The 26,084-nt window shown below is 42.8% G+C and overlaps 1 protein-coding gene across 1 annotated transcript in view; it reads left to right on the top strand.

Moving 5' to 3' along the window:
• Positions 1 to 26,084, top strand: part of slc39a4 (solute carrier family 39 member 4) — a 70,604-nt gene that overhangs the window by 28,989 nt on the left and 15,531 nt on the right. Inside the window, exons 4-10 of the mRNA XM_072576452.1 lie at positions 1,738 to 1,964; positions 9,824 to 10,001; positions 12,183 to 12,355; positions 15,951 to 16,091; positions 19,004 to 19,111; positions 24,965 to 25,016; positions 25,707 to 25,859. Coding sequence (XP_072432553.1) covers positions 1,738 to 1,964; positions 9,824 to 10,001; positions 12,183 to 12,355; positions 15,951 to 16,091; positions 19,004 to 19,111; positions 24,965 to 25,016; positions 25,707 to 25,859 — 1,032 coding nt within the window. The remainder of the gene's footprint in view (positions 1 to 1,737; positions 1,965 to 9,823; positions 10,002 to 12,182; positions 12,356 to 15,950; positions 16,092 to 19,003; positions 19,112 to 24,964; positions 25,017 to 25,706; positions 25,860 to 26,084) is intronic.

Below are 26,084 nucleotides of genomic sequence, written 5' to 3'. Positions count from 1 at the left end.
AAATCCAAATATATTATATCCATTGCTTCACTTTTATTTATCCTGCTTGTTACCTCCTCAAAAAACTCCAGTAAATTTGTCAGGCATGACTGCCCTTTATGACGTCATGCTGACTCTGAATAATCATATTATACATTGCTAAATGCTGTGTTACAACATCTGTTATAATGGTGGGAGAGTGAGCAGAATGCAGAGAAACCTCAGTGTGATTTGGACAAATTAGATAAATAGGCAAATACATGGCAGGCGCAGTAGATTGCGGATAAATGTGAGTTTATTAATTTTGGTAGCAAAATCAGGGGGGCAAATTATTATCGGAAAAGTGATTGATTGCACCTGCTCCTTTCCCAATGAGATCTTGGTATTCTGATACATCAACCACTGAGGGTAAGCGAATCGATGCAGCCATCATTAAACCAGTCAAATTGTATGTTGACCTTCACAGCAAAAGATTTTGAATACACGACCTGCGAAGTCTTGCTGAACTGACTTTGATAAGACCACACCTGCAGTACTGTGTGCATTTTTTATTTTCTTGATCGGAGGAAGGATGTTCTGGCTACTGAAGAAGTGCAAGAAAGATTTGTCAGTCTGTCTCCTGGGCTGGTTGGACTGATGTATGAGGAGAGACTGGATCGTTTAGTGCAAGGTTCACGACAGTTTAGAAGAATGAGGGGGCTCTCATCCAGGCTTATAAAATTCTGACGAGGTTAGACTGGGTAGCTACAGGAAGGATGTTTTTGATAACCAATGAGTGCTCAACCAGGGGTCCCAGTTTGTCAGGTAGGTGTGAAAAGATTGTTTTCCTTTGTAGGAGAGTCTAGGACTAGAGCCCTAATCTCAGAGTAAGGGGTCACCATTTACAACAGATAATGCGGAATTTCTTCTCTCAAGTGGTACTGAATCTGTGGAATTCTTTACTATGGAGGGGTGTTGTGGTTGGGTTATTAAGTTTATTCAAGGCTCAGTCAGACAGAGTTTTAATCAGTAAGGGAATCGAGGGTTATGGGGAAAAGGCAACTAGTAGAGTTGAGGATGATCAGATCAGCCCTGACCTCATTGAATGGCACAGCAGAGTTGATGGGCTGAAGGGCCTATTTCTGCTCCGGTGCCTTATGGTCTCGTGCAAGTCCTCGTTGTCCCTCACTTCCCAAGTACATGCCTGAAGCCCTCAAGTAATGGTTGAATTTGCTTGAGAGCAGCCATGATAATGTTGTGAGGCTGGTGCTGTGCTAAGGCCGTGTTGTGTGGAAGGATTGGGGAAGAGCATGGTGAAGGTACCATGTGCAGAAGAAGTGGTTCCATATCTAAAGAAGCTAGATGGCTGACTCCGGCATTCCTCAATCTGTAATGGGCACTGATGCACATAATGCCAGGTACCTGCTCTGTTTTACCAGTCAGGTTTCTCAATTGAGAGGAGAAGGTTTGCAAGTGTAATATTAATTCAATGAGTCGTACAATTAATGAGATATAAATGCATAGAAATGAACATCTCACTACCCTGCACCAAGACTCTGAACTCACTATCTAAAGTGAGGAGTTAATTGGGAAAGTTGTTTTTCTTTGAAATATGATTTTTGGACTTTTTTCTTGTTTACCATCATTCCTGTGATGTCAGACAAAGGAAAATTCTGCTTTATGTTCTTCTGATTGTATTTAAAATCGAATTGGACATAGAGGCTTGTGATGATGTGAAAGGCACTATAGGAATGCAGATCATTCTTTCTTTCCTTACAGAACTTGAGGAGGTGATGCTTGAAATTGGTCTGGTTCACAATGAAAATGAAGCTTCCACAGCTCATGGTCATGAAGAAGACCATGGTCATGAAGAGGACCATGGGGATGAGGAGGACCATGGGGATGAGGACCATGGGGATGAGGACCATGGAGAAGATCACAGACAGCGGAAAACCACTGGTCTGGAGAAGGAGGAAGCTAACATGACTGCCAATAGGTGGAACACGGTAATACCACACTTCTTTAAGCCATTTCTTTATGACACTGTTGGGAAACCTTGACTTAGCTGCTTCAAAGTTCATCAGAATGATTCTACATTGCTACACATTGGGCTCAATTGGTTGCCCTTAAATTATACATTGAGTGCATGGAACAGTGGACCAGGAACATTTCAGTTTCAATGTCAAACCTGAGCAGAGGTACAAGATCTAAGCCAGAGCAATAGTTAATGGTGCCACAATTACCCATGTCCCTAGGCTGAGGTCAGGAGACTTTACTCAATATATCAGGAGACTTTTTATTGGGGAAGCAATGGCCTAGTGGTATCATCACTAGACTGTTAATCCAGAGACCCAGGAGTCTTTTGGGACCCTAATTCAAATCTCACTATGACAGATGATGACATTTGAATTCATTAATAGAAAAATCTGGAATTAAAAGTCTAATGATGGCCGTGAATCTATTGCCAATTGTCAGGAAAACTCCATCTGGTTCACTAATGTCTTAGGGAAAATACCAGCTATCCTTATCTGGTCTGGCCTACATGTGACTCCAGACCTTTTAAAATTTAACATCTTCAATTGGCGTAAGGCAAATTTTAATTGAATGAGACAATAACTTTCAAAAGTTGATTGGAGCAGACGGTTTGCAGGTAAAAGGATGTTTGAGAAGTGTGACAAGTCTGACAAGCTTTCAAAAGAGTTCAGAGTTACTATTTTTATGGAGCAGATCAGACTTACTCAAAATATTTGAAGGCAGCCTAGACCTTAACTTTTCTTCTTTTAAGGGCAAATGTAAAGTGCCATGATCCAGATACAATGTGACTGGTCAAACTACTCGACTTTAAGCAAAACAATTTATTTAAACACTGTAATTAAAATACAACAAAAGAAAGAGGAATTTAGAATAATTTTAACTCTATTAGAAAAGTCAACAGAATAAAAGATATAGTAACTATTACTAATTAACTGTTCCAATATAGTAATGTCCCATAAACACACACCTAGACAAGAAAGCAAATTCAGAAATCCGATTTTCTCACATACAACCCAGAGAGAACAAAGAAACAAATCAAGCAAATGTTCAGAGGGTAGCAGCAAGGAGACCTTTCCTGCAGCTTCCAACCCTGTTGTGACTCCAACAGCAACTGCTGCTGAATCTCCAAGCTAAAAAAGTTAAAACTAGAAATCCTGGTCTGTGAGAGTTGGCCACACCCATCCAGGCTGCTTCTATTGTTCCAACTTTCAAATAACAACCTAAGGTCTCACCAAGGTATTTATTTTACTGCCATTCCAACAAGACAGCTCCACACTTCTGTCTTAAGACCTCTCTTTCAAAAACAAAAGGAAAAAGGAGTCTCTCAAAGCCATAGCATCATCAAATTATGGTCCCATTAGAATGAAAGGTAAGGTTGGTAGGATTAGGGAACAATGGATGAATAAAGATATTGAGGTTCCAGTCAAGAATAAAAAAGAATGTTTTATTAGATATAGACAATTGGGTCCAAATGAAACTCTTGACCAGTATAAAGAGTGTAGGGGCATTCTTAAAAAAGAGATAAGGAAGGCAAAGAGGGGATAGGAGATGTCCTTTGCAGTAAAGATTAAGGAAAACTCAGAGTTTACGAGTACATTAAAAGAAAGAGAGCAACTAGAGAGAAAGTAGGGCTCCTTTTAAAGATCAAAAAGGTCAACTGTATTGAACCTCAGGAGATGGGAGAGATATTAAATAATATTTTGTCATTTTTTTTACTGAGCGAAATGGAGGCTAGAGAACTCCGGGAAATAAATACTGATGTTTTGAAAAAAATTCACATTACAGAAGAGGAAGTGCTGGAGATCTTAGAAAATATAAAGGTCGATAAATGTCCAGGACCTGGTTTAGTGTGGGAAGTTAGGGAAGCAGAAATGGTGGAGTGGTTACTTCTGTCATGTTCATGTCTGATTTAGAGGATCTGACCATGATTGATGGAGAGGATAAATCAGCAGCTTCCTGAAGCATCTCTGAAGGCTCTGTGGTGCAGGGCATGTTCTTTCATACACCATCTATGAACTTGCAGCTTTCGAATGGTCCACATGCTTATTCAGGACAGTCACACTGATCCAAACTTTGTCACTTGTCCTAATCTCGTGTTGATCATGCCTATTACGAATGCAGGGCCATTCCCATGATTCTTATACCAAACTTTGTGCCCTGTATCAAACTGTGGCTCTTGCTTGGCAGGATCTTGGATTCTGCACTGGAGGTCCTGATGCTGTCTCATGAACCCTCACCTCCCCCAGGTCCAGAAAGATCAGACTGAGCCTGGCGCAGAGTCTTCTACCCATTAGCAACTCTGCCGGCACTATCCTTGTATTTGCATGTGGAGTCATCCTATTATCAAGGACTGTGGCGACTTGGTATGTGATGAGGCTATAGGCTGTTTCTTCAGTCCAGGCTTCAAAGTTTGGACCGCTCTTTCTGCCTGGCCATGAGACGATGGGTGGTATGGAGCTGTCCAAATATGTTGTATCCTATTTGACTTTGAAATAACTAAAGATCGTGCCCGGTAAACGATGGCCCATTATCTGTAATACTTCCAGACTCCATGTGTTGCAAAAGACATGCACAATATTTCTATCATCGTTCCAGTATTTGATGAATGGACTCAGTGAACATCTAACTACTTTTTTGAATGGGCATCTACAATGACTATAAAAGCAGTCAGCCCATGAAAGGATCTGCGAGTCGACATGGAACCGAGCCCAAGATTTATCTAGTCCATCTCGTGAAGGTGCAGGAGTTGTCGGTGCTAATCTTTTTGTCTCACCAACACAGCTATATCTGCCTGCAAGCTTGGCCATTAGATATAAGCTCTTGCCAACATCTTCATTTTAGAGACTACCTGATTGCCCTAGTGAGTTCAGCCAGTATTTGCCACCAATCTTTCCTCAGGATATTCACTCTTGCTCCTATAACAATGTGCCATCCTCTACCGTCTCTCTGGGTCCAAAATTTCTAGCTGTGACAGCCTTTTGGTTTACCCTATTAATACCAATTGTTTCAGTTTGACAAGAATCTGTCTCTGACAAGAAAATTCAATTAGCAACTTTTGAGAAGATTTGTAGCCCACGTTGAGGTTTCGGATGTAGGTTTGCTCGCTGAGCTGCAAGGCTCATTTCCAGATGTTTTGCTACCCTACTAGGTAACATCTTCAGTGGGCCTCAGGCAAAGCAAGGCAGACAATTCCTGTTTTCTATTTACATGTTTGGGTTTCTTTGGGTTGCCTGCACTCAACTGATACTCTCAAGGGGTTTAGATCAGAGTAGTGCTGGAAAAGCACAGCAGGTCAGGCAGCATCCGAGGAGCAGGAAAATCGACGTTTCGGGCAAAAGCCGCCCAGCTCAGGCAGCCGAGCGAGGGTGTCTGCTTCCATCAGAATACCTTGCAATTCCCATGCTGCACTTGCTGCATTTTCCGAGACCGTGCTCTTCGGGAACTGGGCCGACCCAATTCTCTTTACCCTTCAGCGTCAGGACAGAAAACCTGCAGGTGCTGGGTATTTGGTTCAGAGGGGCTGGGGCGTGCACCAAGACTTGGGAGGAGCATGTCACCATAGCAAGGCAAAAACTGGGCAGAAGGGATCAAGAGTTGCTCTCCATCGCGGGTAAAAACCTGGTCATCTGGTGTGAAATACTGTGTCGTCACAGGTCTGGCCTATTCCCCGAACCTGCGCCGCTGCAGTCATCTGAGTCATCTTCCACTTCACATGGAGATCAAAGATGGACCATGTCCAAACAGACACCATGTATAAAGATCTGGAGAAAGGGGGGGATGAAACGCACCCAATGCTACCCTCACCCTGATGGGCACTTTCGTGTGTGGCTGCGTCACGCTGTGCGTGAATCCCCGGTACGCAAATACCAAGTGTCACTACGTACTGAGGTTCTACCTGTCCCCGGTGTTGCGAAGGATGGGCCTGGCCTTGCTGCTGCAGAATGCTCCAAGTACCATCCCATATCACCTGTCCCTCATGGAGAAATTTGTGAAGAAAAACTCCTTTTTGACCACAAGTCCATCAGAAAGTGGTCAGCACGTAGTGTCCTTGAGACCCTTCGGGAAAAGGAGAGGGCGGATCCTGTCGAGCGGTTCCCTGAGCAGACTGTCAAAGTCATTTGGCAGAATGCCTCATCGCCAGAACTTTCCAACAAGCACCAAGACGTGGCTTGGCTGGTGGTGAGAAGGGCTCTGCCTGTGAGATCCTTTATGCACGCCCGGACTCTCTGCCCCACCTCATGCTGCCCTCGAAGCGGCTGCGGGGGGAACGAGACTGTCACACACCTCCTTGTGGAATGTGCCTATGCAAAGGAAGTCTGGAGAGGAATGCAGTGGTGTTTGTCAACATTGGTCCTGAGCAGCTCCGTGACACGGGACTCCATGCTCTACGGTCTGTTCCCTGGGATGCACACCGAGACAAACATCAACTGTCCCTGGAGGATCATCAACTCAGTAAAGGACACTCTTTTTGGTCTGCCCGAAACATGCTGGTCTTCCAGCTGAAGGAGTTGACCCCGACTGAGTGTTGCAGACTGGCACATTCCAAGGTCCAGGACTACGTGCTGAGGGATGCACTGAAGCTTGGGGCAGCTGCCACCAAGTCGCAGCAGGGAAAGACCGCTGTGTAAGGTCACTCTGCTGAAGACTAAGGGGGGGGGTCACACTCAGTAATTGGGCTCTGTTGTCACCTCCGCTACAGGGAAGAGGCCGTCTGTAAATATGGAGTGTGGTGGACATCAAAGACTTAATTCATCATCTATAAGTAAAAAGACTATAGATCTGAGTGGATTCATTAACTGTCCATGTACCAATGATTTGTTTTCTATGAATAAAATATATTTTAAAATTTTAAAAAAAGTTTCCAAGCCAGTTGTAGTCCTTATTTGAAGTCCAGCTGAGCTTCGGCACCAGGTGATTTTGCATAGTCACATCATTAATCCTGCATACTAGATGATCTCTAAGCAGCTCATTAAGGGCTAAACCAAATTAACAGTCTTCTGCCAGTCATCTTAACCTAGTCAAAAACCACGCTACAAATTGCCCTGGCTCTTGAATTGCCGAGTAAAAGCTTTAGCATCTCAGAACTAAAGGAGAATTGGTGTCATAATATTCCTTAACTCTGCCAATCAATTCTTGAAAGGTTTCCGTATCTGGTGTCTCAGGAAAAGTTAGACGCCTAATGGCAGAAAAAGCTGCAGCTCCACAGGCTGTCAGGAGAATTTCTCATTATTTCTCACCCCCCCCCCCCCCCCCATCTCCCGACTCTACCAGCCTCCAAACCGACAGCTTAGAAGCAATACTTAAGCAATCTCTGCAGACAGTTTCAAGCTTTACCTGCACAAAGACTTTTGGCAAAATTTCGTGCATCTGCTCTTTAAGTATACAAAGTGCAGCCTAGCAACACTTTAGTGGATGCATTCTAATTGTTCTAAAGTGAGGCAGACCTCCAGTTCTGATATGAGTGCACGGTGGCACAGTGGTTAGCACTGCTGCCTCACGGTTCAATTCCTGCTTCAGGCAACTGACTGTGTGGTGTTTGCCCAAAACATTGATTTCGAAGCTACTTGGATGCTGCCTGAACTGCTGTGCTCTTCCAGCACCACTAATCCAGAATCTGGTTTCCAGCATCTGCAGTCATTGTTTTTACCTGTGTGGAGTTTGCACATTCTCCGTGTCTACGTAGGGGTGCTCAGGTTTCCTCCCACAGTCCAAGAATGTGCACGTTAGGTGAATTGGCCATGCTAAATTGCCCGTAGTGTTAGGTGAAAGGGTAAATGTAGGGGAGGTGGGTTGCGGGTTGGTGTCGAGCCTGTTTCCACACTGTAAGTAATCTAAACAAGCTAGGCGAAAAACAAAATCCCTATTTCAATCTGTTTGTGGACATTAAGAGAAACGTGATGCCCTTTAAACTTAAGGGGCATTAAAATGATTTACAATGCAGGCAGTATCAAACTTTATCATGATTTGGAGATGCCGGTGTTGGACTGGGCTGTACAAAATTAGAAATCGCACAACACCAGGTTATAGTCCAACAGGTTTAATTGGAAGCACTAGCTTTCAGAGTGCCGCTCCTTCATTGTGGACAACCACCTGATGAAGCAGTGGCACTCTGAAAGCTAGTGCCTCCAATTAAACCTGTTGGACTATAACCTGGTGTGTGATTTTAAACTTTTTAATCATGTTATAACATTCTGCTGCCCCCTGGTGGCTGTATATTCATTCATTCATCTCCGACAGATCAATGACTCAGGCCAAACTGAACGAATATACAGCCACCAGAGGGCAGCAGAACGTTAGGATAGTTTTTTTTGACTTAAGAAGCAGTTCAGAAACAAAAAGGTTTCTATCAAATTATCACCTTGCTGCCGATGTAAACAGTTGAGACCATGTACAGTACAGTGAATATACTGAAGCTGCTAGAAAAAGAAATCTGCAAGCCTTGGGAATCAGAAATGCAAAACCATAGTTATATGTCAAATCTGAAAATAGAAGGTCAGGCTAACGTTTCAAAAGTAACTCAATAGTCTCTATCCAAAATATTAACCCATCTTTTCCTGATAATACTACAGCAGGAAAATCAGTTCAACCAGCATTTCCATCAGCGTCTGTAAATTGTGGTATACAAATCAAGTCAAGCTGTAATACAGTCCTGAATGAGTGATGATAAGCAGAATCTTATGCTGTCTATCGTGGTGTACTTGGAGATGAGAAGGACAATTGTTTAGTCAGGATTGCGGCATACCTAAACCCCTTGGCTAGCTGTGGGCCAAAGATGGGAAGGCCTGTGATCAGATCCTCAGCCCACCCACCAAGTGAAACCCATATATGGGCAATCAATCAGTCACTTCTCAAAGGAGTTATCCCACTGACATTCACCAAGTTGTAGCTAGGCCTTTGCATAATAGCTGTTGGGATTCAACCTGAAGATTTAACAGCCATTCAGAAATGATACCAAGAAACACTTTTTCACATAAAAGATAATGTAACTACTCCAAAGATTTGTTGATGCTAAAGGCAAATTGAAAATTGTTAAAGCTGAGATTTATAGTCCAATCACCATTACAGAAGGGTTACAGAAACACATTGGTCAGATGGAGTTATGATATAGATCATCACTGATCTAACTGAGTGACAGAACAAGCTCAAGGGACTGAAACAAGCAGAGAGTGCTGAAGAAATGCAGCAGGTAGGGCATCATCTGTGTGGGGAGAAAATAATCATAATGGACTTGAAATGTTTTTTTTAATAGAATTCCTATAGTGTGGAAACAGGCCCTTCAGCCCAACGAGTCCACACCAGCCCTGTGAAGGGTAACCCACTCAGACCCCTACCTTAACCCACACATCCCTGAACACTATGGGCAATTTAGCATGGCTAATTCACCTAACCTGCACATCTCTGGATTGTGGATGCACTGGAGCACCCTGAGGAAACCCACAGAGACACAGGGAGAATGTGCAAACTCCACACAGACAGTTGCCCAAGTCTGGAATTGAACCCAGGTCCCTGGTGCTGTGAGGCAGTAGTGCTAACCACTGAGCCACCGTGCCACCCATTTTCTCCCTCCCCCAATGCTGCCAGATCTGCTGCACTCCTGTGTTTGTTTCAGATTCCCAGCATCTTCAGTATTAGCTTTTATTTGAAGAGGCTGAATCACCTCCTCCTATATTTTTAAGGTACTGACCTGTTCTGAATAAAACTCTGTCCCTGCTGGTCACTCCCTTGTGCAAACAAGCCTGTAAAACTCAATTTAGAATGAGGACTGATACGTTAGAGCTTTGACTAACTGCCATTCTCTTTTTTTTAAATCGCCCTGGCAATTTGTTTGCAGAAATGCTTCAGCTCCACTGAAATAATGACCATCTATGGCATTCCAATCAATGCCATGATTTCTCGTGGTGACTTTGTCCAGCTGAGTCCTGCGTTGATCCAGCAACTTCTGAGTCAAGCCTGCACCAGAAACCACCACGTCACCGAGGACAATGAATTTCAGCTGACCACTGCAGAAAGTAAGGTTCTCCGGCAACGTCAAGGATGTTTGTAGCATTTTATAATATCATTTATTCCAAACTTAATGCTTGTCTGGGTTGTTTGGTCTTAGCTGTGGCTCAGAGGCAGCTCTGTCATATCTGAGTCAGAGACTGGAGATGGCAGTCCCAGTCCAGAGACCTGGGTAGGTCATCCAGGCTGACACTCCAGAGCTGTACTGAAGGGCGACATCATTTAGATGAGACATGACGTTTTCCGAAAAGATGGTTGGAATCGTGACAGTAGCCAGAAACGTGTGCCAGTAACGCACACAGTAAACCGACAGGGACTACCCTTTGACTGTATGGGCAGCTGCTCATGTGTAAGCTGCCAGTATGGATGCCATCTTATTCAGGACAATTGTCTATTCCCAAGAGCTGCTGACCGAACCACAGGTCTGGCAGCACAACAGCATCAGAGCACACCAGAAATGGTGGCCATTGCAAGGAAGGCGGGGACCCTACAACTTACCAAGGAGGCTGAGGAAACTTAAAAAAAAGATTAAAAATGAAATTGATGGGGTGGAATCCCTCTGAGCTCATTGCTAGGCCCAGCAGGACTGATTTCCATGTCTCAGATGCTCTTCCTACCCCACCATGGGCGGCACGGTGGCACAGTGGCTAGCACTGCTGCCTCACTCTGCCAGAGACCTGGGTTCAATTCCTGTCTGTGTGGAGTTTGCACATTCTCCCCGTGTCTGCGTGGGGGTGCTCCGGTTTCCTCCCACAATCCAAAAATGTGCAGGTCAGGTGAATTGGCCGTGCTAAATTGCCCGTAGTGTTAGGTGAAAGGGTAAATGTAGGGGAATGGGTCTGGGTGGGTTGCACTTTGGTGGGTCAATGTGGACTTGTTGAGCTGAAGGGCCTGTTTCCATACTGTAAGTAATCTAATCTAATTCATGTCAACCCATGCCCTTTTACATCTCTCAAGACCCTCATATTCTCTCTGTCAAATTATACCCATCTACCATGACCCTTCCATTCCCTCCATGTCAACCTCTGCCCACCTCAGATTCCCTTTAAAGTTCATATACCAAACTGTACCCCTCACCACCCTCATGCCCCTTCATAGCCCTGTGCCAATTTAGTGTCAAGGTTTGCTAATCCATGCACATAGCCTACCACAATTGGCCTTTGCACATACAATGCCAACATACTTAGTATACACCATGCACTCAATAGCTTTTGTGGCACAGTTTGTCTGAACCAGAAAGCCTGGATTCAAGTCCCACCTGCTCCTGAGGTATGTAATAACATCTCTGAGCAGGTTGTTTAGGAAATATCTACCCCTTATACAGCCATCAAGACCCATGCTGTGATCAATAAAGGTCTTAAGAGTCTATTAATTAATTCACTTGCTAAAGAAAACACTCTCATTGATAGAACTTCATTTCACTTTTTTTAACTTCCTTTGAGCCCTTACTAAAAAAAAAAATTTGAATGCGCGGTCCCACTTAAAAGAGTGACTTGGAACAGTTATCAAATTTGTTATTTGCCAAACATTACACTGTGATAGTGAAAGGTTGTGAAATTAGCCATGCAACAGTCACTTATTAATGCTAACACTCAAAATTATGTTTGCTTATATCAGAGTGGAATGGCAAACACTGACTTATTTAAGACTGTGGACAGTTTATTTCAGATATTTAAAGAATTGGAAATGAAAGCGCATGGACAGAATCACAGTTCTCGTGTCAGATATTGTGACAGTACTCTTCACAGCTATCTTGACAGTTCCAATTAGTTTGTGCATTTTTAAAAATGCCATCATGTCTAATTTGGCCCCTTCCAAAGAGCATGTGACCACTGTCAAAAATATTCCAAAAACCATTACACCCACAAGGCGGAAAGTGCGTGAGTCATGTTTTGGATATCCCTCTCACGAATATCAGAAAAGCCCAAGGCCAGCTGCGTTTCAATGTTGTATTTACCTTCATAAACCATCAGATGTGCAAATTCGAGCCCACTCCATTGGGTCCCACCCACTCTTGCACAATAATGAAGGCCAGGTTTGGGAAGGGCCTTCAAGATTTGAGCTTCTGCCTCCATTTTAATAAAGGTAGAAATACTCTCAGCCTCTCTGAAAATTCAGGTCTAAATGTTTAATTTTGGTATATCAGTTACTGCATTGATAAAATGCCTCTTTTTTTTTCCCCCCCCCAGAATATATATACGGATCAATCGCAACATTAGTTGTGAGCCTTTGTGCTGTGTTGGGGATTGTGATTCTGTTTTTTACCTCTTGTACCACGGCATATCAGTATATTATACAATTCTTCATAAGTTTGGCTGTGGGCTCACTAACTGGTGATGCTGTGTTACATCTCATACCTTCAGTAAGCACACTTTTTTTTCCATAATATTTCTACATTGCAAACAAAAAATGCTTTAATTTAAATTGTGTAACTTACTTGAGTTGATAGGAATGGTAAAGGGTTGATGCATGTACGTTACTAAAAATCTGAAATCCTTTTTCAAATCTTAGGTTACGACAATTTTGGGTGACGTTTGTACACTCAAATTTAATATTCAAACTCTCTGTGTAGCCTTACAGACAGTATCAGACGGCCCCTTATCTAAGGAATTATATACCAGCATTGGAGGCACCAGAGAAGGTTGACTTAGTTGACCCTGGAGATTGAGGAGAAGTTGAATCGTTGGTACTCAGTTTAGAAGAATGAGATTGCAAATTTATTGAACCGCACAAGATGCGTTGTGTACTTGACAGAGTAGACGCAGAAAGATTGCTTCCCTTTGTGCAAGAGTATAGGACCAGTCAGCATAAGCTCAGAGTAAGAGGTCACTCACTTCAAACAAGGATGAGGAGGAATTTCCTTTTGAGGGTAGTGAATCTGTGTGGATTTTTGTTTTGAACCACAGAGAGCTGTAGAGACAGTTAAGTTATATTCAAGGCTGACGGAGGCAGATTTTTAATCCGTAAAGAAATCCAAGGTTATCACGGAGTCATAGGGTCTGTTTCCATGCTGTATAACTCTCTGGTCCAACTCATTCATAACCTGGTATCCTAATCGGACCTCGTCTCATTTGCCAGCATTTGGCCCATATCTTTCTAAACCCTTCATATTCATATACCCATCCAGATGCCTTTTAAATGTCGTAATTGTACCAGTCTCCACCACTTCCTCTGGCAACTCATTCCATACATGCACCACTCTCTCCACGAGAAAGTTACCCTTCAGGTCCTTTTTAACCTTTCCCCTCTCACCTTAAGCCTATGACCTCTAGTTTTGACTCCCGCCCCTAGGAAAAACACTTTGGCTATTCACCCTATCCACACCCCTCATGATTTTATAAATCCTCCAAAAGGTCACCCCTCAGCCTCTGACACTTCAGGGGGGGAAAAAGCCACAGCCTATTCAGCCTCTTCCTATAACTCAGTCGCTTGGCTTAGTAGGTGGCACAGTGGTTAGCACTGCTGCCTCACAACACCAGAGATCTGGGTTCAATTCCCACCTCAGGTAACTGTCTGTACGGAGTTTGCACATTCTCCCTGTGTCTGTGTGGGTTTCCTCCCACAGTCCAAAGATGCGCAGATTAGGTGAAGGGGTAAATGTAGGGGAATGGGTCTGGGTGGGTTGCTCTTTGGAGGGTTGATGTGGACTTTTTGGGCCAAAGGGCCCGTTTCCCCACTGTAAGTAATCTTGTACTGGCAACATCCTTGTAAATTTTTTATGCACCTTTTCAAGTTTAATAATATCTTTCCTCTAGAAGGGTAACCAGAATTGTATGCAGTAATCCAAAAACGGCATCACCAATGTCCTGTATGGTCAGAATATAACATCCCAACTCCAATACTCAACGCTCTGACTGAGCATGCCAAATGCCTTCTTCACCAGCCTGTCTACCTTTGACTCGACCTTCAAGGAACTATGCACCATAACCATAGATCACTTTTTGGCAACACTCCCAGGGCACTACCATTAACCGTATAAGTCCTGTCCTGGTTTGTCTTACCGAAATGTAACACCTTACATTTATCTAAATTGGACTCCATCTGCCACTCCTTGGCTCATTGGCCCATCTGATCAAGGTCCAGTTGTAACCTGAGATAGTCTTCTTTGTTGTCCACCGCCCCACCAATTTTGGTGTCATCTGCAAACTTACTAGCTTTAGCGCCTATGCTCACATCCAAATCATTTATATAAATGACAAAAAACAGTGGACCCAGCGCCGATCCTTGTCGCACACCACAGGTCACAGGCCTCAGGCCTCCAGCCTGAAAAGGAACCCTCCACCACCACCCTCTGAACCCTATCATCAAGGCAGTTTAATATCCATTTGGATATAATATTAAAGTACATGGAATTGTGCATAGTGTACTGAGTTATTTGGCATACAGGAATTAAAGAATAGGAATAAATCAGTCTTTTCCCAAGTGACAGACAACTGATGGGTACTGCAGTGGAGTACTATCAGAGTTTAAACCCCAGCTATTCACAATATATATTAATGATTTAGTGTAATTTCTCTGGATGTGCAGATGGCATAGTGTTGGGTGGGAGGGTGAGCTGCAAGGAGGACACAGGGACACTTCGGTGTGGGTTGGACAAGTTGAGTGAGTGGCAAATACATGGCAGATGAAATATAATGTAGGTAAGTGTGAAATCATCCACTGGTTGTAAAAACAGGAAGGCAGCTTACTATCTGATGGATTGGGAAAGTGACAGGTGCATTGAAACCTGTGTGTCCTTGTATACCAGTCATTGAAAGTAAGCATGCAGTTATAGGTTGTTGAAGAAGGCAAATTGTATGTTAGGTTTCTTAGCAAGAGGATCTGAGTACAGGATCTGAGTGGAGGTGTCTTGCTGCAGTTGTACATGGCTATGAGGAGACTTTTCTGGAATATTGTTAGCAGCTTTGGTATCTTTACCTGAGGAAGAATGTTCTGGGCTGAAAATGTGTTGCTGGAAAAGCGCAGCAGGTCAGGCAGCATCCAAGGAGCAGGAGAATCGACGTTTCGGGCATCAGCCCTTCTTCTTCCTGAAACGTCGATTCTCCTGCTCCTTGGATGCTGCCTGACCTGCTGCGCTTTTCCAGCAACACATTTTTTCAGCTCTGATCTCCAGCATCTGCAGTCCTCACTTTCTCCTCAAAGAATGTTCTGGGTTTGGAAAGAGTGTAGTGAAGATTTATCAGACTGGTTGATGGGTTGGTAGGACTGCCATTTGAAGAAAGACTGGATTGTTTTGCACTATACTCACCGGAGATGAGAAGAATGAGGTGGGAATCTCATCGACACTTATAAAACTCGAACAGGCTCTGACAGGGTAAACATCAAAAGGATGTTCCCAATGACCGGCGAGTCCAAAGTCAAGGGCTAAAGTCTAAGGATACTGGGTAATCCACTTAGGACTGAGATGGGGAGAAAATTCTTTACCCAGAGAGTGGCGAGTTTGTGGAATTCTCTGCCACAGAAAGCAGTGGAGGCCAAAACATTAAAAGTTTTCACGAAGGAGTGGGATATAACTCACAGGGCTAAAGGAATCAAAGGTTATTGGGTGAAAGTGGCAGCAGGTTATTGAAATGGATGATCAGACATAATCTTATTGAAAGGCAGAACAGGTTCAAAGAGCTGAATGGCATTCTCTCGGTTTTCTATACTTCCATGGAATACATCAACCAGGGAACCAAGAACACTTATTCCTAGTGGACTTAATACCATCAGCAGCATTCTGTGAATCTAACAGGGAATTCGGAGGAACTTCCTTCTCTGTAGGAAATTAGAATAGATAAGGGGAAGCTAGATAAGCCTATATGGGAAAACAGAAGTAAAATGGTATGTTGGTAAGATTAGATTTAAAAAAAAGGTGGAGCTGGCTTAATTTAAACAGAGAAACCTGATGTAAGTTTTAGAAACTAATTCCACATAAGAATATCTAAATAATGATCCATTTTGTACCTTTGTTTCAGTTTCTTGGTTTACATAGTCACCAGGACAATCACGATCACCAGTCAGTCTCTCACACCTGGAAGCTACTGGCTGTTATTGGAGGCATCTATGCTTTCTTCCTGTTAGAGAAGATATTCAATATATTAATAAAAGATGAAGATGTGAGTATTTTTCCTTTTAATAAAGTGTATAAGAAACTGAGTATATGTCTAATCATTGAACAGCCTTTCTCTTTTACATAGTTCATATAGTCACCAACTACAACTTTTAGTATCTCTTTAAGGAGTGATTATGCACACATCACATGTGAAACCTATTCAATATTATATGCATTGCATTCTCCACTCTCAAATAGTAGTAATTAATTGAAAACTTTATGATGTATTTTTTGCCAGAGACCCGGGTTCGATTCCAGCCTTGGGTGAATGTGTGGAATTTGGACATTCTTCCTGTGTCTGCATGAGTTTATTTTGTGTGCTCTGGTTTCCTCTCTCAATCCAAAATTGTGCAGGTTAAGTAGATTAGCTCTGCTAAATTGCCCATAGTGTCCAGAGACGTGCAGGGATGTGGATTAGCCATAGCAAATGCAAGGTTATTGGGATGGGGTGAGTTGCTCTTTGGAGGATTAGTACAGACTCGATAGGCCAAACAACCTCTCTCTGCACTGTAGGAGTTCAACGTTGCTATGATACTATGATATGAACACTATGATTCATATTATATATCTCTGAAGGAAGAGAATCACCTCTATCTGCACACATTCTTATAATTTTTCATCTTGCTAATCTCTACCAGCTGGATCTAACAGTGGTTCCTATTTTCCTGAGTCTGCTAACACTCCCAATGGCTGTCTCACATAATGTAAACATGCTTGAGGTAGCACATCAACAGAAAGCCCTGTTTCGGATAGCTTCTGACCAATGACAGGATGGCAGTTCTCAAGTAATAACAGTGCCACCATAAGAAGTGGCCACTGCCGGTATTGCAGCAAGGTACATAGAAAGGCCGCCTGAACCTGAGCTCGGAGTTATGTCTGTAATTTTCAGTTAGCAGGCCTCAGCAAGGAAGACCGTGCAGTCGTGAGGCAAGTTAGATTGACCAGTCACTTAGGGGAAACTGGAAAGGAGATAGGAGATAAACGAGGCCTCTGACCAGGATCCCAGAGACCTGGACATTAAAAAAAATCTCAAACCAAACGATGAGGATATATGATTTGGAGATGTCGGTGTTGGACTGAACAGGTTTAAGCACACTAGCTTTCGGAGCGCTGCTCTTTCATCAGGTGGTTGTGGAGGACACAATTGATGAAGGAGAGGTGCTCTAAAAGCTAGTGCTTCCAATTAAACCTGTTGGACTATAACCTGGTGTTGTGTGATTTTTAACTATGAGGATATAAAACTGTCAGTGTCAATAAATGTGACCAAAAAGTTATTTAGACTTCGTATAAATCTAATGTCCACTAATCCTCATTGCATCTGGACCTTGAAAAGACACAAAGAACTTGTGGATGCTGGGAATCTGAAACAAAAGCCAAAATTGCTGGAGAAACACAACAGGTCTGGCAGCATTTGTGAAGAGAAAGCAAAGCTAACATTTCGGGTCCAGTGACCCTTCTTCAGTTCTCCCGCCAAGGAGAACAGGGGCAGCAGATACACAGGGACACCAGCACCTGCAAACCATTCAACTTGGAAATATATCACCGTTCTTTCGGTGTCACTGGGTCAAAATCCTGGAACTCCTTTCAGAACAACGTTTGTGGTGTCTACCTACACCAAATGGGCTGTACCAGTTCTAAGAAGGCAACTCACCAACACCTTCTCAAGGACAAATAGAGATGGTTAATAAATGCTAGTTTAGCCAGTGGTGCCCACATGCTGTGAGTAAATATTTTTAAAAGTAATGATTCTTCACAATGGAAGACCTGAGGTAATAACCCTAGTTGATGTGTCTCTGGATATATGTTCTTTGGGTTATGTGACTTCTTCTCCATACAGTTCAGATGTAATAAAAATAATAATGAAGAGATAGTTGAATCCTCCTCAGTCCTGTTAATGAGCAGTCTAACTGAATGATGGAAAATTGCAAAGTGCTGTCCAACAAAGTTGTTCTTTAAGCAAAGCACACTTTATTCTTACACTGCAATTAAAATACAAACAAATAAAAAAATTTGCATAACTTTAACTCTATCAAAATAGTTAACAAATTACTAAATAATTGACTGTTACTCATTAACAGTTTCAATATAGCAGCATCTCTTAAACAGAACTTTTGCAAAGACAAATTCAGCAAAACAGCTTTCCCTCACTTGCTGTCTCCTCCAGTCCAGGAGAAGGAACACCGACATGAGGAATCGAGCTTAGAGAGAGCACTCAATAGTTTGCAGAGAGAGAGAGAGAGCTATATGTAGCAGCTTCAATTCCAAAACCCCAACTGCAGCAACTGAAACCAAAACCAAAACCATGTGTCTGTGTGAGCCTGACTCCACCCACACATGCTCCTTTTGCCTACTTAACAAAAAAAAATCCTAAGGCTATTTGCTTTGCATGGAGCATTTCCTTGAAACCAGGGTTACAACACCTCTCTTCAAGAGAAACAGGATAAAACAAAGGCACACATCGTCAAAAATTAAAATTACTAGAAGCTATGTCAGATTTAGATGCAGGACCTGGTTCTGTACAAACAAAAAGAAATTATAGAGGTATTGCACCTTTACCTAATAAACAATGGCATAGGGGAACAACGTTTCTGAATAGATTCCAATATGGCCACACCACAACCAACGAGAATCAACTTGCCTTTTGCAGTTAAACAAAAGGTTTGGAGATGACTGTTCTCAGTTTTAGTTTCTGTGGCAATGATAATCAATCAGATAATCTTGTGCCTATCCTGCATGTTGATAGAATGTCATTTTTTTTTTCCCAGCCATAACAGGGATTTCTGAATTAATCCTAGAATCTAATGTTATGAAGTTCTGCTTTGTGAGCTCAAACAGTAAGACAGACAATGCACAGTATCATTATGTCAAGTTGAATTCCAGATTCTGGTTTTCACGATGCTCTGTGTTTGGTTATAGGGTGAACAAGATGGTCATCACTGTGATCATGTGCTGGCGCTTCAAGCGTTTAAAAACGGGCGGAAGAACAAACAGGAGAAAAAGAAGACAACATCCCAGGTGGAGCTAGTAAGTGTTGTACTTTGGGGCACATAATAACTGAAATTTTAGCTAGTGATTGTGCAACTCCCATAGCTTCCTAACTCACTGGAGATAAATTGACCTTGTTGATTCAGCCTATAATGACACCAGATTAGATCAGATCAGACAGATCCCAGTAATTCCAGTTCTGATTTGGCTCCTTGATGCCATGCTCAGTCAAATATTGCCTTGGGGAGGTGAGAGTGATTGGCATTGAAATCAACACTGCATTGAACAGTGTGTGGCATCAAGGTGCCCCAGCTAAACTGCAGTCAGTGGCAATCAGAGGAAAACTCTCCATTATTTTGAGTCAAACAAAGATGACTTGTTTTTAGAAGTTATTCATCTCACCTTCAGGATATCTCTGCAGGAGTTCTTCAGGTTAGTGTCCTAGGCCCAACTATCTTCAACTGCTTCATCAACAATTTTCCCTCTGTCATAAGGTCAGACGTGGGGATATTAGTTGTTGATTGCACAATATTCAGTACCATTCGTGACTCATCAGATACTGAAGCAGTCAATGTTCAAACTCAACAGGACTGTGACAATATCCAGGCTTGGGGGAAAAGAAAAGTGAAAAGTAATATTTGTCCCATAAAAATGGCAGAAAATGACCATCTTTGGCATTACCACCACTGAATCTCTTGATTGGGGATTAACATTAACCAGAATCTCAAATGGACTAACCATGTAAATACAGTGGCTACAAGAGTGGGTCAGAGGCCAAGAGTAATTCACCTCCTGACTCCCCAAAGTCTGTCCACCATTTACAAGGCACAAGTCAGGAGTGCAATGGAATACTCTCCACTTGCCTGGATGAGTCAAACTCCAACAACATTCAAAGTGCTTGTTTAATATTCATTCATACGATGAGTTAAGAGTCAACCACATTGCTGTGGGTTTGGAGTCACATCACGGCCAATTTCCTTCCTGAAGGGACAATTGACAATAAATTTGTGGTCATCATTTGACTCTTAATTCCAGATTTTTACTGAATTCAAATTCCACGATCTGGATTTGTACCCAGGTGCCCACAGCAATACCTGGGCCTCTAGATTAACAGTCAAAAAAATGTGGCGCTGGAAAAGCACAGCAGGTCAGGCAGCATCTGAGGAGAAGTAGAATCGACATTTCGGGCATAAGCCTTTCATCACGATGAAGGGCTTATACCTGAAACAGCAACTCTCCTGGTGCTCAGACGCTGCCTGACCTGTGCTTTTCCAGCGCCACATTTTTTGACTCTGATCTCCAGCATCTGCAGTTCTTAATTTCTCCTCCTCTCTGGATTAACAGCAGTGATAATACCACTAGGTTTTCACGTCTCCTGACATCGTTTAGGCTTGATTGGCACCACATCAACCAGCATTCATTCATTCTGCCACCAATGCTGTGTAGCAGCAATGCATACCGTCTGAGATGGACTGCAGAATACTCCATCATTTTAATAGACTGTGACTGATCTGAATGTGGTCTCAGCTTCATTCTTCTGCCTTCCTCCCCACCACAAACATGATTCCCATGTAGATCAAAAAAAAATTCTTATAATTCAGCCCTGACTGTATTCAATGATCAGGAATCACAGAGATATTCCATTGCGTCAGAGGCTGCTCAGCCTATCTTGCCTGCACCAGCTCAGTAAATCACTACCTAATGCAATCTCCTGCTTTTTCCCCCAAACCCTTGCATGCTATTTTTATCCATAAAATCATTCAGTGCCCTCTTAAATGCTTCAATTGAATCTGCCCCAGCCACATTCCCAGGCAGTGCATTCCATACTCAAACATTTTGCTTGCTGAACTGGAAGGTTCATTTCCAGACATTTCATCACCCTACTAGGTATCACCTTCAGCAAGCGCTTTCTATTTATATGTTTGGGTTTCTTTGAGTTGGTGATGTCATTTCCTGTGGTGATGTCATTTCCTGTTCTTTTTCTCAGTGGGTGGTAAATGAGGTCTAATTCAATGTATTTGTTGATAGAGTTCCAGTTGGAATGCCTTGCTTCTAGGAATTTTTGTGCGTGTCTCTGTTTGGCTTGTCCTAGGATAGATGTGTTGTCCCAGTCGAAGTGGTGTCCTTCCTCATCTCTATGTAAGGATACTAGTGAGAAAGGGTCACGTCTTTTTGTGGCTAGTTGATGTTCATGTATCCTGGTAGCTAGTTTTCTGCCTGTTTGTCCAATGTAGTGTTTGTTACAGTCCTTGCATGGTATTTTGTAAATGACATTCGTTTTGCTCATTGTCTGTATAGGGTCTTTCGAGTTCATTAGCTGCTGTTTTAATGTGTTGGTGGGTTTGTGGGCTACCATGATGCCAAGGGTCTGAGTAGTCTGGCAGTCATTTCCAAGATGTCTCTGATGTAGGGGAGAGTGGCTAGGGTTTCTGGACGTGTTTTGTCTGCTTGTTTGGGTTTGTTGCTGAGAACCATCCAGAACCTCAACCTGAGCCACAAATCTTCTCAAAACTCGTTAATTCTTTAGTATTAAAAGAAGTGGCTACTGAGATAATAGGTGCATTGGTTTAATTTCCTAAAATTCCTTAGGGTCTGGAAAGACCCCCATCAGATTAGTAAAATTACCTCCTAAATATAAGGAAGGAAGGAAATAAAGCAAACTACAGGCCAGTTACTTTAATAGCTGCCTTAAGGAAAAGTCTGAAATCTATTATTGAGGAGTTTATAGCAGGGCACTTGAAATATTTTGATACATTCAGGAAGAGTCTACATGGTTTCTGAAAGCAAAATCACATTTGACTGAATTACTAACATCTAACTCTGACAAAGGGGAAGCTACAAGTGTGGTTCATTTAGATTTCCAGAAGGTAATTTTCAAAGAACACCAAACAAAATGAGAGGCCATGGTGTAGGGTGCGATAGTAGCAAGGATAGAGGATTATTTGGCTAACAGAAAATAGAATAGGCATAAGTGTGATTACTTTTGGTATATATGAGTTTGGAAGGGTCTGAAAGGGTTAATACTTGATTGTGTGAAAGAAGCACTATCCATTACAATAACATTAAGAGGACTGTTGGGGAAAGTAATTGAGGATTTTGAGGAGTCAGACCTAAGGCCAGGCCCTTGTAATTAACTCCCTAACTCAATTGGCACAGAATGGCCAAGTGACTTTTCTTATTGTTGGAAACCTTTATCCATACATCACAACAGGAATGCTGCAAAATTGGGATGGCTGGATTTCTCTCTCCCTCAGCCCTTTCAGGATTGCTTTCACCTGCTATTTTCCTGCTGACAGCATGTAAATGAGGGTGTTAGTGGGCAATGCAGGGAGAGAGGGATTTGGGTCAAACCAGAACCTACATGAACTTTTCTTCTTTCCAGCCCAGTTACTGGTTTTCCAGGCTGTAATTTAGAAGGTAGCACAGCCTCCATTCATTCCAGGTGCCTTCTTTCTTAATAGGAACAAAGAAAATGGGAGCATGAGTTGGCTGTTCGAACCTGCTCCACCATTCAATATGATCATAGCTAGCATTCTACCCAGTACCCTTTTCTTGCCTTTACATCATACCCTTTGATCCCTTTAGTCCTAAGAATTATATCCAACGCCATCTTGAAAACATTCAATGTTTTGGCATCAATTGCTGTCTATTGCTTCCAGAGAATTCCATAGGTTCATCACTTTCTGAATTGAATTGAATTGAATTTATTGTCACGTGTACCGAGGCACAGTGAAAAGCTTTGTCTTGCAAGCAATACAGGCAGATCACAGAGCTAAGTAGCATAGATAGTAAATAATAGGTAAACAGCAGCAAAAACAAAAATAACAGGTACAGGCGAATGTTTGTGTGTCCATTCAGTATTCGAACAACAGGAGGGTAGGAACTGTTCCGAAACCGGCTGGTGCGTGTGTTCAGGCTTCTGTATCTTGTCCCCGATGGTAGAGGTTGTAGAAAAACATGGCCAGGGTGGGATGGATCTTTGAGAATGCTGGCGACCTTTCCTTGACAGCGGGCCTGGTAGATGGACTCTATAGATGGGAGGTTGGCCTTTGTGACTGTCTGGGCCGAGTTCACCACTCTCTGTAACCGTCTCCGATCTTGAATGGTACAGTTACCATACCAGGTAGTGATACATCCAGACAGAATGCTCTCGATGGCACACCTATAAAAGTTGGCAGAAAATTCTCCACCCCTCAGTTCTAAATGGGCTATCCCATATCCTGACTGTCACACCTGGTTCTGGATTCCTTGGTCATCGGGAACATCCTTCCTGCATTTACCCAGTCTAGTCCTATTAGAATTTTACAGGTTTCTATGAGATCCCCCACCTCATTTGTTTAAAACCCATGAGTAAAGTCTAACCAATTCAATCTCTCTCCATACATTAGTCCTGGCATTCCAGGAACCAGTCTGGTAAACCTTTGTTGTACTTCCTCTGTAGCCAGCACATCCTCCCTCAGATAAGGAGGATGTACTCAATATTCCAAGTTTGGCCTCGTCCAATCTCTGTACAATTGCAGCAAGAGATCCCTGTGCCTGTCCTCCAATCCTCTTTGACTTCTTCACCCCGATGCACTTGCATGCTTACTTTTAGTGATTGGTCTCCAAGGACACTCAAGTCTTATTGCACCTCCACATTATACTTCACATTGCCTACTCACTCACCTGTCAAACGCATACCGAAGCATCTCCGCATCCTTCTCACAGTTCATCTTTCAACCTAGCTTTGTGTCATGTACAGACTTGGAGATATGACTTAATTCTCCCAGCTAAATTATTAATATATATTATAAACAGCTGGGTGTCCAAGCACTGACTTCTGTATTACTTCACTGGTCACTGCCTACCACTAAGAAAATGACCCATTTATTCCTACTCTTTGTTTCCTGTCTGTCAGCCAGTTCTCTATCCGTGTCAGTACACTACCAAAATCCCATGTGCTCCACGTTTACATTCTAATCTCTTATGTGTGACATTATTGAAACCTTCTGAAAATAGTTCTTCTCAACAAGTGCTGATGGAATTGGTCTCTGCTGCTACTAATATGGCAGCAGCAACACTGCTGGGAATCTTTACCTTCGTATAAATAAAACAAAGAACTGCAGATACTGGAACTCTGAAATTGTTGGAAAAATTCAGCAGGTTTGGCAGCATCGGGGGAGAGAAAACAGCCAACATTTCGAGTCCAGTGATCCTTCTTCAGAACTGCTGAACTTCACAGCAGTTCTGAAGTAAGGTCGCTGGACTTGAAACATAAGTGTTTTCTCTCCACAGATGCTGCCTGAGCTGCTGAGTTTCTCCAGCAATTTCTGTTTTAACCTGTACTTTTTTACTAGCTTTTTTACTTTTTTACAGGGCGGCACGGTGGCTCAGTGGTTAGCACTGCTGCCTCACAGCGCAAGGTCCCAGGTTCGATGCCAGCCTCGGGCGACTGTCTGTGTGGAGTTTGCACATTCTCCCCGTGTCTGCGTGGGTTTCCTCCGCGTGCTCTGGTTTCCTCCCACAGTCCAAAGATGTGCAGGTTAGGTGAATTGGCCGTGTTGAATTGCCCATAGTGTTAGGTGCATTAGTCAGAGGGAAATGGGTCTGGGTGGGTTACTCTTCGGAGGGTCGGTGTTGACTGGTTGGGCCGAAGGACCTGTGTCCACACTGTTGGGAATCTAATCTAATCTAGCTTCTGGAGTCTTGCCATTGCATAGTGACCCCACCTGACAGGATTAATCATATTCTGGGTCAGATAAGCAATGATGGGTAAAATTCTTTCATGTCTATTTTTCTAAATCTATTGTTCCTCCTTTCTTTTCTTTGAATGTTACTTCTCATTTTGAATTTTCTTTTCTCTTCCCTGAATCCAACCAGATAATAATCACTTGTTTCTGTCTCCTTGTTTAGACAGCTTCAGAAGTGTCCTTAGAAAGTGATTCTGGTCAACATCACGCTAAAGGTTAGTTTGGTTGAATTTTGTCAGATTGACAAGATTTTGAATTTGAGTGACTTCATCTTTACTGCCAGACTTTGTCAGACTTGTCCTAGAATTGCAATAAAGTTTCTGTGAGATAGAAGAATAAAATTCAGGGCTCTTGTTTTATTCATTTCCATACATCGCTAACGTGAAACATTGCAGTGAGTTTAATTTCTGTCGGTCTAGAATCACACAGAACTTACAATTTGGTTGGCTCATAGTCTGCAGTCTGTCAGTATTTGTTCACTTTTGATGAGCTATGTGACACTATTCACAACATGCCTTACATTATTTACAAGATGTACCGATGTACCAACCTGTGAAAAAAAGGTACTGAAGAAAGTTTTACCTACTTACACCCTTGTTACAATATCCTGCAAGGATACCCTTGTTTATTGGACTTGCAGCTACAATTTCTGATAAAGGGCTTTTGCCCGAAATGTTGATTCTCCTGCTCCTTGGATGCTGCCTGACCTGCTGCGCTTTTCCAGCATCATTCTAATCGTGACTCTAATCTCCAGCGTCTGCAGTACCCACTTCTGCCTTGCAGCTACAATTGCCCAGTTGGTAAAATATTGTTTCTAATGGAATTGATGAATCACTTGGAAGAATTATATCGTAACAGATTGTTTGAGTGTAATCCTAACATGTTGATTTTCCTTTCTCTAACAGGCTTGAGGGTGCTACCATATATGATCGTGATTGGCGATGGTATCCATAACTTTGCAGATGGACTGGCTCTAGGAGCGGCGTTCTCTGTTTCCTGGAAGACAGGACTTGCCACAACACTCGCAATCTTATGCCACGAGCTTCCACATGAAATGGGTACTTTTTTTATCACTCCAGAGACCCGGGTTCAATTCCCGCCTCAGGCGACTGACTGTGTGGAGTTTGCACATTCTCCCCGTGTCTGCGTGGGTTTCCCTCCGGGTGCTCCGGTTTCCTCCCACAGTCCAAAAATGTGCAGGTCAGGTGAATTGGCCACGCTAAATTGCCCGTAGTGTTAGGTAAGGGGTAGATGTAGGGGTATGGGTGGGTTGCGCTTCGGCG

Source organism: Chiloscyllium punctatum, chromosome 8, assembly GCF_047496795.1.
Source record: "Chiloscyllium punctatum isolate Juve2018m chromosome 8, sChiPun1.3, whole genome shotgun sequence".
Classification (NCBI taxonomy): Eukaryota; Metazoa; Chordata; class Chondrichthyes; order Orectolobiformes; family Hemiscylliidae; genus Chiloscyllium; species Chiloscyllium punctatum.
The sequence above is the reverse complement of the archived record's forward strand: the minus strand, read 5'-3'. Positions and strand labels throughout refer to the sequence as shown.